Source organism: Lissotriton helveticus, chromosome 8 (genome assembly GCF_964261635.1).
Source record: "Lissotriton helveticus chromosome 8, aLisHel1.1, whole genome shotgun sequence".
Classification (NCBI taxonomy): domain Eukaryota; kingdom Metazoa; phylum Chordata; class Amphibia; order Caudata; family Salamandridae; genus Lissotriton; species Lissotriton helveticus.
In genome coordinates this window covers 364,481,845-364,495,643 of record NC_136069.1, presented here as the reverse complement: position 1 = coordinate 364,495,643, position 13,799 = coordinate 364,481,845, and the positions used below count along the sequence as shown (strand labels likewise).

The following is a 13,799-nucleotide window of genomic DNA, read 5'->3' as shown; positions in this document are numbered from 1 at the left end:
GGTGTTAGCAAAAATGTCTCAACATTTCGTACAGGGGATACCACTTCAAGCATAGCAAAATATCTATAAACAAAACTGACCAGACAGTATCTTGCCCTAAATTTAGCATAATGGCTACAGCCAAGACACAACCACATATTTAGGCCATGAGTCACCTATAGAGGGTTATGCCAAATGACTTTTCTATCTGTGAAAAAACAATGAACACAGTCTGTGCTTCTAGACTTGTCGGGACTCATTTGTCACACCCAATCCACCTGGCACAGATAACCACCAGCAGAACTCTGCTGCCTGCATTTCTATCCCAAACTATAATTATCTGTGTGGGGTACAGTCTTTGTGTATGGTATAAAATAAACTAACAGCATAGGTATTTTAGACAGTAGTGGCCTGTAAGTGCAACTTAGACAAGGGTGGGGGATCACAAACACACTCACACCCTTGCATTCACATGCAGATGCACAAACACACATTCACAACACTCACTCACAAATACACATTCATTCATACATACACGCACGCACCAAACGGTCAATAGGGGAGACAGCAGTCCCTACCTCGTTACAGATTGGGATGATTGGTGAAACCACCCAATCTGTTACAAGATGTCAGTGATAGACACTTGGCCCTAGGCACTTCATGGCTTAACACTGAACACCCAGGTATGAGGCTATCACTGATGCCTCGTTGCAAGGGGGAGGGCCTCAAAGACCTATGTCGAGCTGAGGAGGTCACGCCACAGAAGCTGTGACATCCTCAGCCCAGCAAAGTGCAGCTCAGACAGCCAGGAGCCTGCGCATTTAGCACATGTCTTTCTCCTGGCTGCCTGACCTGAAAATAAAGAGTGTCTGTGAGGCTAAACTTTCCTCAGCCTGACATACACACTTTATGTCAAAAATGTGCAGGTGCATGGCCTCTCCAACCTTAAGGATGGGCCGCTGCTGATTTTAGAGTTTGAGTGCTATAGCTTGTCTGGGATTAAAAGCTAAATGTTTGTGATATAGCCCACCTGTGCTGTGATCCTCATCTTTTCAAAAGAATCATAATAACACACATACACATATATATATATATATATATATATATATATATATATTTATATTTATATATATATATATATATACATACACATACACACACACATACATACATCTTGTGATCAAGACGGCGGTTCGCGGTCGAAACGCGTAATACTGGGCACTCGCAACATTATTATTTTCTGATGCCATTAATTTGAATAAAAGCACTTTATTGAACTGCACACTGTGGTCCGTACGTGATTGCTGCTGCCGAGGATTTGGTATAGTTAGGATCGTGGTTTGTATGTATGTATATATATATATATATATATATATATGTATATCTATATACACATATACAAAAAAAGAGAGAGAACTCTAGGTAGTTCTCAAATTAGATGGAAAGCAGCTCCCGTATAGAGCACTCTTAACACCAGCGACACACTAGATCTGCTCACCTCAAATGTCTGCTTTGCTATCAAAGTCTTTAAGCATAGGATTAGCACAGTGCCATCCACGCCGAGCTAGAATGGGACAAGTCTTTTGCCATTTTTACAGCAAAGTCTTTAAGCATAGGACTAGCACAGTGTTGTTCACGCTCAGCTGTAAAATGACAAAAACATTTACCACTCTAGGCACAGTATTACAGCTTTGAATTGGTAAAATATCTTTTGGGGGAGGCGGTGCACGCAGCCCCCTCCCCAGGCCATATTCGGCCCCAGGGACCCAAACCCTTCAGGGCCACTAAACTAAGCACAGCCGCCTCCCTGAGCCTTTAATGGCCATGGGGATCCCATCCCCGGGGCAGACTCATATGCAGTTTCGCTCTCCCTGAGCCATTAATGGCCACGGGGACACCATCCCTGGGGCAGACTCACATGCAGTGTCCCGAGGAGCCCACCACCGGAACACAGTGGTTTACCTGCTCGCACAAGCATGAACCGAGAAACCTGTGTTTGCTCCCACTTGGAAGGAACATTTTTAAAACTCCAGCCAAACAGTAGCAAACACAAAATTTGCTCCCAGTAGGTGGAAGCTTTGAAAATGCTCCCGTCGGCTGGGAGCAGAATAAGTAGCTGCTCCCTGGGAGCGGGAGCAATGCTCCCGGCTCCGGTTGCATGTGAGGAACCGGCTGGGCCCTTGTGGCTTTCCCGCAGCCCCCGAGTGTATGGTGGATGCCTGGGAGGGCACCAACCTTTCAGTAATGAGGGCCCAGGTAATGGGGTCCCCTGGGCCGGAAAGGCCCAGGGAGGGGGGCTCCCCTTTAATTAAAAAAAAAAAAGCTGAGCATGGGTCCCCAAGGCCTAAAGAGACCTGGGGGGGGGGGGGATGCATGTCCTTCATCCATTTTTTGTAAGTGTTTTCCTTGGGTGGGCTACCCAGGGTCTATTTGGCTTGGGAACGAGAGCTCGAGGCCACCTCCGTTAAAAAAAAAAAAAAAAGGCCCTGTGGTGTTGGCTGTCTTTTGGGTGGTTGGCCTCAGTCCTGGCTACTGGCCAGGCCTTCTGGTCATGTGGCCAAAATCACACGGCCAAAGGCCGTGAGCAACGCGGGGTTGCCTGCAAGCGGATGGGTTGGCCGCAGGTCAGACCCTGTAGCCAACCTCCTGCCGTGCACAACAAAGGCCCTGGGCAGTACAGGGTTGACTGCATTTCGGGGGGTTGGCCACAGGGCACTAGACACAGCTGAAGGGCTTGCGCATCATGGGGTTGGCTGCATGTGGGGAATTTTAATATTGTAATTATATATTACTTTACGTAAACAAAACTAGCAATTCACTTAGGAAAAACAAAAGATTAAAGCTAAGTTATAGTTAGGCGAAGGGTTCGTTAACAAAGTAATATTTTAACATCTATATATAAATGTGTATGTGTGTATATATATATATTATGGACAACCAATCCTGCTTTCTCAGAACCAACCAACGAAGTAGGCACAGACACGAGGCTGTAAGAATGTGGCTTCTTTAATGGATCAGGTCACCCCTCAACCCGGAGACACGAGAGAAGCGTTTCACCTGCACAGCTATATATATATATATATATATATATACATACACATACACATATACATATACACATATATATATACACATATATATATATATATATATATATATATATATATATATATATATATCTCTCTCTCTCTCTCTCTCTCTCTCTCTCTCTCTCTCTCTCTCTCTCTCTCTCGATCTCTCTCTCGATCTCTCTCTCTCTCGATTTAAGACTGTCCTCGTCGTCCATTCGTTCTCTTCACTGTGGGTGACAGCATCCCTCTTTGGAATGTTCTGATTTTACACACTTATTTTTTTTTAGTTTTACACTTGTATACTTTTGATGTCTACTGCATATGCTAAAAAAAAAAAAAATACACAAATCATTACAGCCTTGGCAAGTTATTTGGCTTTGCCCTTTCTTGTTTCGGCTAGGGCTTTCTCAGCGAGACATTTTAGCAATGAAGGGTTAGACCCAGACCACGGGCAACCCTTGAAGTAGGAGTACTCTCCAAGCAGGAGTGGCAGGGCTTGCCCCACAGCACCTGTGGCAGGTCTTCTTCCCTCATACTTGATGCACCAGTCTCCAATTGGCATCAGGGCTCTTCGGGAAATTAAAAGGAATGCAGCCAGCGTGTCCTTGCTCTCCCTTCCTCAACCTTACATCTAGGCAGTCAAATATTTTGATTAGCGAGGGTGCAAGAATGGGCTGCAGCCTTCTTAGAAGTTCTGGGAACACTACACTGATGCAGGAAATGCAGTGACATTGTAGGGGTTGAAGTTTCTATTCTGCAGAAAAAGATGTCTGAAGCGGCATGGAAGATCATTAGATCAGTGGTGGGATATCTGAAGGTAGGCCACTGAATATTCTTATCAGATTTGCGATCCCGGGAAATTTGCAGACAAACATTTGGAAACAAACACTGGCAAAGCCAATAAATGTGGGCTTAACGTGATAAAGCAGGCAGAGTTACTACATTAGAGCGAGACATCTGGGAGGGAGCCAGCAGGAGTGGATTGAGAGGGGTATCGCTGTAAATTAGTCCTTCATGAAGTTCAAGGTAAGCACTGGAATGGAAGCGGAAGGATACACCCAACCAGCCAATGTTACTAGGTGAAAAATGAGTACTCTAGAAGGCTGAGCCAATATGTGTTTGACAAAGTCTACAGCCAATGGATGAAAGGGGCTTCTAGAAGAAAGCTAAGGGGTGAAAGAGCAGGACCAAAGCCCAATCTTTGTACATTGATGGCAATTGTTAGCTGTGCTGTTAAACCTTAGACCCAAGAAGTAGTACTGAAGAGTGTTTGAGGGATAAGGCAGATGGGGGCAGGGACTGATTGACATCATTAATCAGGAATAGTGCTGAAATAAGAGCAGCACTGATAAAACACTGCACACTTTAGAAAAGGAGACACCCTCTACTCATGCTAAAGCCTTGACTTTTTTGACAGCTCAGTACAGTCTAAAAGTGACAAGAGGCGCATCGGCTGTGCCTCAGGGGGCTAGGCCTGATGGAAATTAATACCACTTGAAGTTGATGTGAATTAAACTCGGCCAGCATGAGCACTCTCTCCACATTTTAGAAAATCAAATGTCAGAATAAGCCCCCGTGGATCTGAGACCTGCTTCAAATTGCCCAATTATTTGCAAGGATAGAATTCAGCAGAATATTTTGGAATGATCAGAGGTGAAGGCAAAGACGATTTTCAATCAGATGTTATAATGAGGGACATTACCTGCATGAACTGAAGGGAGGCTTCAAAGTCCTCGACAGGATACATCTTCACGCGGAAGAACTTCATCCCCATTATGAGGCTGATCACGCTCTGGACCACATAAGGGTTCTGCTCCTTGTGTCGCAGTTCTTTTAACTCTGCTATGAATTTCTTCTTCACTGCTGGAAACCTGTGGAATCACAGACATGATCCTCAGACAAAACTTGCAAAGCAACAAGACAAAGACATTTCTGAGTAATTGTATTTTCATCCGTCTCAGTAAGTATGGAGCAAGAACAAAGGTAAAAGTTTGAGCGCTGAATGGCTTAGTGTAATGAACTTTCGCTGCTGAAAATGGCGTTATCTGTATGTCACCAGTGCGAATGCCAACAAGGAAGACTTAGCCTTTTGTCCTTCTGAGGTGCTTAAACTGACTGCAATTGAACTGAGTAATGGTAAAACCTATCTTCATTCCTTTTTTCTGTAGCCTCATGTTTTTCACTTTTTGATATCTGAATTTGGCCTAACCTGGCTTGTTGTGGCCTATCGCTTTTAGGACCAAACTCTCTGATTCAGCAGCATAGAAATGAATAGCACTTATTCATTGGCATCCATATGGAAGGTAGGGTCTTCCTTGTTACATTTAATAACGACGCTACCTCATAAGACACTAATGAAATAGGGTGGTAAAATATTAACTTCTATCAGCAACTTTATTAGGATATGTCATTTTTTAGAATGAAACCTTGATTTTTAAATATCATCTATGGTGAAAAGTAGGTTGATTGTTCGTAAGTACATTTATCCTTTTGATTAGATGGAAACGTCTCTCAATCAAGCTGAAATTCATACCTGTTATCAAGGCAAGTAGCACATATCCGCCAAACTCCATTCCTATGGTAATTATACTCTTGACCACTTGCAGACAGTGACTGCTACCCAAAACACAGCACTCATGCATTGCCCCAGGCATGCACCCAAAACACAAGAGACATCATTTACCCACTGCCTCCCAATCCCCAGGGATGTGTAACACAACCACACATGCCTTTACCATGCAAGTCATTACCAAGCATATGCCTTTACCACTTATACCTTTACAATGAAAATGTGAGTATATTCCAGGCAAGTAAAAACCTTCTTTATATGTATATGTATATGTATAAGATAAGGATAAGAAATGATGCTGCATGGTATCAAATAAAGCATGTTTCATCTTTGAAGTCGGGCCTCGGCTTATTTTTTCTGTGCCCCTGGCAGTTTACCGGGATACTCCATTCCCGTGGTGCTGAGGCCGCCCTGCTAGGGTTGGTGGCCCCCTTTCACAGAGAAACGGTGATATATATATATATATATATATATATATATATTCTATGCAAACGCTGTGAAGCTTGGAAGAGCACACATCCACTCTCTGCCATCCAGCATTTCAAAGGTGCAGCCCTCCGTTTTAGCTTCGTGTCATGGTTACATCTGCCAACGCGTTTCAGGGCTCAAGGCCCCTTCTTCATGGGCTGAGAAATCACACGAGGCCAGCATGCGCAGTAAGTTGCTTTTATTATAAACCATCCTTCTGGCGATGGGCGTGTTTGCATCCACTTGCCCTCGTGCATTCTGGGGGATGGAGTTTTTGCATACTGAAAACGTCTTTTTCTTTAAGTAAGTTCATGCGTGTATTTCCCAAATAGTTCTGATTAAAATTTCTTACTCTGAGTGAGCCACGAATTTGCATTAACGGGAAGGTTTCATCAGCACATTGAGAGCGGCGCTGCAATGTCAGGTTCAGTCCCGACTGTCGTCTCCTCTCAGCTGTCGGTTGGAGTATCCTTCAGCTGACGGTGGTGCCTCTCCCCACGGTCACGCCCCGTGTAATGTAGTCTATGCAAACGCTGTGAAGCTTGGAAGAGCACACATCCACTCTCTGCCATCCAGCATTTCAAAGGTGCAGCCCTCCGTTTTAGCTTCGTGTCATGGTTACATCTGCCAACGCGTTTCAGGGCTCAAGGCCCCTTCTTCATGGGCTGAGAAATCACACATGAGGCCAGCATGCGCAGTAAGTTGCTTTTATTATAAACCATCCTTCTGGCGATGGGCGTGTTTGCATCCACTTGCCCTCGTGCATTCTGGGGGATGGAGTTTTTGCATACTGAAAACGTCTTTTTCTTTAAGTAAGTTCATGCGTGTATTTCCCAAATAGTTCTGATTAAAATTTCTTACTCTGAGTGAGCCACGAATTTGCATTAACTGGAAGGTTTCATCAGCACATTGAGAGCGGCGCTGCAATGTCAGGTTCAGTCCCGACTGTCGTCTCCTCTCAGCTGTCGGTTGGAGTATCCTTCAGCTGACGGTGGTGCCTCTCCCCACGGTCACGCCCCGTGTAATGTAGTCTATGCAAACGCTGTGAAGCTTGGAAGAGCACACATCCACTCTCTGCCATCCAGCATTTCAAAGGTGCAGCCCTCCGTTTTAGCTTCGTGTCATGGTTACATCTGCCAACGCGTTTCAGGGCTCAAGGCCCCTTCTTCATGGGCTGAGAAATCACACATGAGGCCAGCATGCGCAGTAAGTTGCTTTTATTATAAACCATCCTTCTGGCGATGGGCGTGTTTGCATCCACTTGCCCTCGTGCATTCTGGGGGATGGAGTTTTTGCATACTGAAAACGTCTTTTTCTTTAAGTAAGTTCATGCGTGTATTTCCCAAATAGTTCTGATTAAAATTTCTTACTCTGAGTGAGCCACGAATTTGCATTAACGGGAAGGTTTCATCAGCACATTGAGAGCGGCGCTGCAATGTCAGGTTCAGTCCCGACTGTCGTCTCCTCTCAGCTGTCGGTTGGAGTATCCTTCAGCTGACGGTGGTGCCTCTCCCCACGGTCACGCCCCGTGTAATGTAGTCTATGCAAACGCTGTGAAGCTTGGAAGAGCACACATCCACTCTCTGCCATCCAGCATTTCAAAGGTGCAGCCCTCCGTTTTAGCTTCGTGTCATGGTTACATCTGCCAACGCGTTTCAGGGCTCAAGGCCCCTTCTTCATGGGCTGAGAAATCACACATGAGGCCAGCATGCGCAGTAAGTTGCTTTTATTATAAACCATCCTTCTGGCGATGGGCGTGTTTGCATCCACTTGCCCTCGTGCATTCTGGGGGATGGAGTTTTTGCATACTGAAAACGTCTTTTTCTTTAAGTAAGTTCATGCGTGTATTTCCCAAATAGTTCTGATTAAAATTTCTTACTCTGAGTGAGCCACGAATTTGCATTAACGGGAAGGTTTCATCAGCACATTGAGAGCGGCGCTGCAATGTCAGGTTCAGTCCCGACTGTCGTCTCCTCTCAGCTGTCGGTTGGAGTATCCTTCAGCTGACGGTGGTGCCTCTCCCCACGGTCACGCCCCGTGTAATGTAGTCTATGCAAACGCTGTGAAGCTTGGAAGAGCACACATCCACTCTCTGCCATCCAGCATTTCAAAGGTGCAGCCCTCCGTTTTAGCTTCGTGTCATGGTTACATCTGCCAACGCGTTTCAGGGCTCAAGGCCCCTTCTTCATGGGCTGAGAAATCACACATGAGGCCAGCATGCGCAGTAAGTTGCTTTTATTATAAACCATCCTTCTGGCGATGGGCGTGTTTGCATCCACTTGCCCTCGTGCATTCTGGGGGATGGAGTTTTTGCATACTGAAAACGTCTTTTTCTTTAAGTAAGTTCATGCGTGTATTTCCCAAGAGGAGACGACAGTCGGGACTGAACCTGACATTGCAGCGCCGCTCTCAATGTGCTGATGAAACCTTCCCGTTAATGCAAATTCGTGGCTCACTCAGAGTAAGAAATTTTAATCAGAACTATTTGGGAAATACACGCATGAACTTACTTAAAGAAAAAGACGTTTTCAGTATGCAAAAACTCCATCCCCCAGAATGCACGAGGGCAAGTGGATGCAAACACGCCCATCGCCAGAAGGATGGTTTATAATAAAAGCAACTTACTGCGCATGCTGGCCTCATGTGTGATTTCTCAGCCCATGAAGAAGGGGCCTTGAGCCCTGAAACGCGTTGGCAGATGTAACCATGACACGAAGCTAAAACGGAGGGCTGCACCTTTGAAATGCTGGATGGCAGAGAGTGGATGTGTGCTCTTCCAAGCTTCACAGCGTTTGCATAGACTACATTACACGGGGCGTGACCGTGGGGAGAGGCACCACCGTCAGCTGAAGGATACTCCAACCGACAGCTGAGAGGAGACGACAGTCGGGACTGAACCTGACATTGCAGCGCCGCTCTCAATGTGCTGATGAAACCTTCCCGTTAATGCAAATTCGTGGCTCACTCAGAGTAAGAAATTTTAATCAGAACTATTTGGGAAATACACGCATGAACTTACTTAAAGAAAAAGACGTTTTCAGTATGCAAAAACTCCATCCCCCAGAATGCACGAGGGCAAGTGGATGCAAACACGCCCATCGCCAGAAGGATGGTTTATAATAAAAGCAACTTACTGCGCATGCTGGCCTCATGTGTGATTTCTCAGCCCATGAAGAAGGGGCCTTGAGCCCTGAAACGCGTTGGCAGATGTAACCATGACACGAAGCTAAAACGGAGGGCTGCACCTTTGAAATGCTGGATGGCAGAGAGTGGATGTGTGCTCTTCCAAGCTTCACAGCGTTTGCATAGAATATATATATATATATATATATATATATACACACATACATGCATGTATCTATACGCATATATGTATATATCTATATGTATGTGTGTGTGCATGTATATTACCATAACAAACCCACAACCTCATCCGCCCCTAAATATACCCTTATCCCCATAAATACCCTTACCCTCCCTAAATCCTAAAAATACCCTTGAAACCCAAATGCCCTTGCCCACCTCTAAACCCTAAAAATACCCTGGCCGTCCAAATACCCTTGCCCACCTCTAAACCCTAAAACAAAACATACTCAACACAATATACCCTTAACCACCCCCAAAACCCTTACAACGCCCTTACCCTAAATATATATAAGTGGCAGCGGCGCCACTTTGCACGTGACACCAGCGTACTTTGGGCTTGCTTAGCTGACCGCATCCCAGGAGTTTGATGAGGTATCTTATTCAGCAAGCCCCCAGGGTCCTACCGGACAGAGTAAGATGAGATGGAGTCCCGTGTGGAAGGCAGGACGGAGCGCGAGGAAATCCTGGAGATTTTCAGCGTGGAGTTCTAAATTTCGCTACGAGCTTGCTGTCTCACTCAGAAGTTCCGAAGTAAACTCTGGTGCTGGGCACCGTGCAACAGTGTTGCTTTACGGTGAGGATTCGTGGCTATATTTTCGCGGTGAGGATGTCTCCATTCCTGGCTTAATGACTAAACTTTGAACGATTTCCTTTTGGGCAGACTATACACCATGCAAAACCATTTTGGTCTTATTTTATGATGAGCGTTTTTGTGTTCCTCGTCACTTAGATAAATCACATGAGGAGTAATAAAGACAATGGGACTCTTGCAATAACGCTTTCATTTTACTTTGTGTGGAGATGCCACCTGCAAATTTAGCGTGCGTGATTTGACGCACGTCATTGCCATGTACATTTGGGAAAGTGCTATCATGTTCAAAGTATAACGCTTCTAATAATGTTTTAAATGCCCCGATTTGACACACTTTAAAAGAGGTCTTTCAAATGATTATACAACCATTTCAATAGCATAACCAATGTTAGCAGGTTTAATGTTGTTGACAACGTGCAGCGCTAGCAGTGTAAGTGTTGTGACATGGATCACTTCGGTCACAGAATTTCACAAAGTATTTGCACAGTGCCACAATAGGTTAAGCGCGCTCGGTTGTATTCCATGTGTTTAAACATACCTGCTTGCTAAAGTTTTCGTATTTTGAAAGCAGTACCTTTTCTATGTTCATGATGTGTGGGGTTTTTAAATAGTTGGTCATTATGTTAATTTACTGATTGAGTGCAGCCGAAACGCGTCTCAGTGAACTTTTGCCAGGTCTGGAGACATCACGCTTCATTAAAACAGCCAATTTGTGAATCTTCGTGTGCGTGTCCCTTTTTCCTGTGTGAATTTGGGATTGGAGATGATTTTTTATATATATATATATATATATATATATATATATATATATATATATATAGATCAGTTTAATTTACCTGCAGAGACGGATGGAGGATTTGCTCGAGGTCTGGTCGAGGTCCAATTTTTGTCCAAGAGTAGAAGCTCATCGAGGAAAAGGAGCACTGTGGCTGCCATCTTGGGGTCAGGCAAGAGATTCTGCCCCAGGAGTTCCATTCGGCCAATCCCCATTTACGCCGCTTCATCAGGTGTCTCCTGGATTGCCTCAGTCGGAGATTCCTCAATAAAGCCTAATTATCCACCAATTTAGGGTCCGTGGTTCAATGATGGTCTAGGGAAAGGGGAAGTGTCTCATTGCTAATGTGGAAGAGCTACCTGAGGTGAAGGCCAGAGTTACCACGAGGAAGTGCGTCCTCCGCAGGCATCATTTTAAGGTCAGGCACCACCGGATTCCTCAATCTCGTCAGGGTCTAGGTTGCTCCTTCCCTCTTGCACATTATTTACCTCGCACGCCGTCTTTGGCACTCGCGGAGCGATTGATGCCTGTATTTGTCCCAGCCGCCATTTTGAAGTCAGGCAGGCCGCTTGGGGGCATTCTAACTCGTCCAGGTGCCGCTGGGGAGCCCCGGTCCTGTTATCCCCCAAGCCCCCGGTGCAGATACTCGCTGCGGCTTCTCTGCTCTACGGTTGGCTCTGGTGGCCCGAGGCTCCACCCCGTCATTGTGCTCCACTTCACAAAGCTCCACCCGCACAGAACTCAGGTCAAACTCTCGGTCGCGGTCTCGTCTCTGTCGCAGCTCCAGGTGCTTTCTCCGATCGGGCCGGGACTTCACTGAGGATGCTCAATCTCCGCTTCGTCTCTTCAGGTGTGCCGCATGCCTCAGGGTAGCCGGAAGAGGCTCCAACGAGGGTCCAGAGCTCACTGGACTGTGGAGGGGTCAGTTATTGCTACAGGGAGCAAACAACAGGACCAAAGAGGTGAGCAGGGACTCAGGATTAAGGTCGGAGTCATTGGTATCAGTGGGGTCGGGCCAGTAAGGGATATTCAACAGAGTTGATCCCGAGGCGGGGGAGCTCCCATTCAGGGCTCCGTCCTGGCAGCCATCTTGCATTCCTTGTGTGTTGGGAGCTTGCCTGCAGGCATTTTATTTTAGCTTGGAGTGCTGAAAAACCGTATAGTGGTGTGGTATGCACATGGGAGTGTATCTGCCATAAGTGTGTGTATCTGCCAGTGCCTATATGTCCGTGTATGGAAATATCTATTAATATCTGTGAAGTACTGTCAGTATGCAACTGAGTGGCTCTTCCAAAGAGTGAGAGAGTGAGAGAGTGAGAGAGTGAGAGAGAGAGAGAGTGAGAGAGAGAGAGAGAGAGAGAGAGAGAGAGAGAGAGAGAGAGAGAGAGAGAGAGAGAGAGAGAGAGAGAGAGTGAGTGAGTGAGTGAGTGAGTGAGTGAGTGAGTGAGAGTGTGAGAGTGTGAGAGTGAGTGTGAGAGTGATTGTGAGCGAGAGAGAGAGAGAGTGTGAGAGTGTGTGTGTGTGTGTGTGTGTGTGTGTGTGTGTGTGTGTGTGTGTGTGTGTGTGTGCGTGTGTGTGAGTGTGAGTGTGTCTTGAGATTGGCCCAGAAGGTAGGGCAATCCTGGTGAAATCATTGCTATTCTGATCTGCGAGTCATCGTCGATAATCTTGCCTGATATGACAGTAGTGCCAATGTTGCCTGGTGTGACCATTATTAATATATTCGGCAAGTATCCTCCCTAAACCAAGAAATGAAAGATTATGAAAAGATGATTAACTATCAGGCAACCAGGTGTACGTAACGAGGAGGAGGTAAGAGCAGACAGGGGTGAAATTGTATGGCAGTGTAGTGGGAGGAGGTGTTTCCTTCTTCAAATCTCCCCTTTGAAGATAAGATTGTGACTCTACTTGGTGCAACTACGTGATATGTGTAAGTGCCTGGCTCATGCATTCTGCTGAGCTATCTTAAGGTCTGTTCTTGTCTTCACCACAGACTGCACAGCAGCCTTAAACTCATATAGGCAATTAAGGAGCCCTTCATACGTTGATCTAGTAATGTGCTGGGTTCCAACTAAAACTGTTTAAGAGTCTTAAGCATGTTAGTCCTAAACATTCAAAGTTGCCTTTAAAGCATTTTTAGAATTTTTCAGAAGTAAAACAGGCAAGTCTCAAAGATGTCAATAACTCAGAAAGACTAGTAAAGTCACCTATCGCCCTTTACCGATGTAAAAAACAATTGGAGTTTCTAAAAGGTTTACAAATTTAGAACATGAACTATTTAGAAACAAATATAATTTATACACAATAAGAACGTTCGTAGAAATATTTATTTTGAATTCCATTTAAAAAAAGCCTTAAAAAAATAAAGCATTGTCAATGTAATACTCAAGCATTTAAACAAATCCAAAACAACTTTTTTGACTTAACTTTAGCTTTTTAAAGAAATCCAGCATTTGTAAGCATAAAATAGCTTTAAGAAATTGAACATTTGAAAAAATGTTAATAAAATTGCAAACCTTTTCAAATTCAAAGGCCAACTCTCATAATTTAATAAGCTTTTAAACTATTTCTAAACGAGAAAAATTATTGTGCCATAGTAGTTCTTGATTCAAGATGTTTGAATCCTTAATACATTGTTAAAATGTTTTGCCTATATTTCTACCTAACCTTTATGTTTTTGAATTTACTAGTGCGTGTTAATGTAAGAGGCGTACTTGCACAAAAAAGGGCCCGATTCAAAAAATAAAACTGCCCCCCATTAGCAAAGCAAATAGTAAAAAAAAGGGTCCCACATCTGTTAATTGTAAAGGCACGCGGTATGAATATTTAGCAAGGTATGTGATAGTGTATGCATTTGTGTTTGCCGCAAGCAGTGTTTGTGGTAATATCAGAGAAATCAACAGTAAAGCCCTGACCACGTGGCCATAAAATCGTCCGCAGACTGTTAAAGAACGGGCCCACACACTGGTCTGACAGACC

The 13,799-nt window shown here is 44.8% G+C and overlaps 1 protein-coding gene across 2 annotated transcripts in view; it reads right to left on the bottom strand.

Moving 5' to 3' along the window:
- The window catches only part of FRY (FRY microtubule binding protein), a 778,582-nt gene that overhangs the window by 315,982 nt on the left and 448,801 nt on the right, over positions 1–13,799 (bottom strand). For both annotated transcript variants that reach the window (XM_078657150.1, XM_078657151.1), the window contains exon 8: positions 4,753–4,921. In XM_078657150.1, coding sequence (XP_078513276.1) covers positions 4,753–4,921 — 169 coding nt within the window. The remainder of the gene's footprint in view (positions 1–4,752; positions 4,922–13,799) is intronic.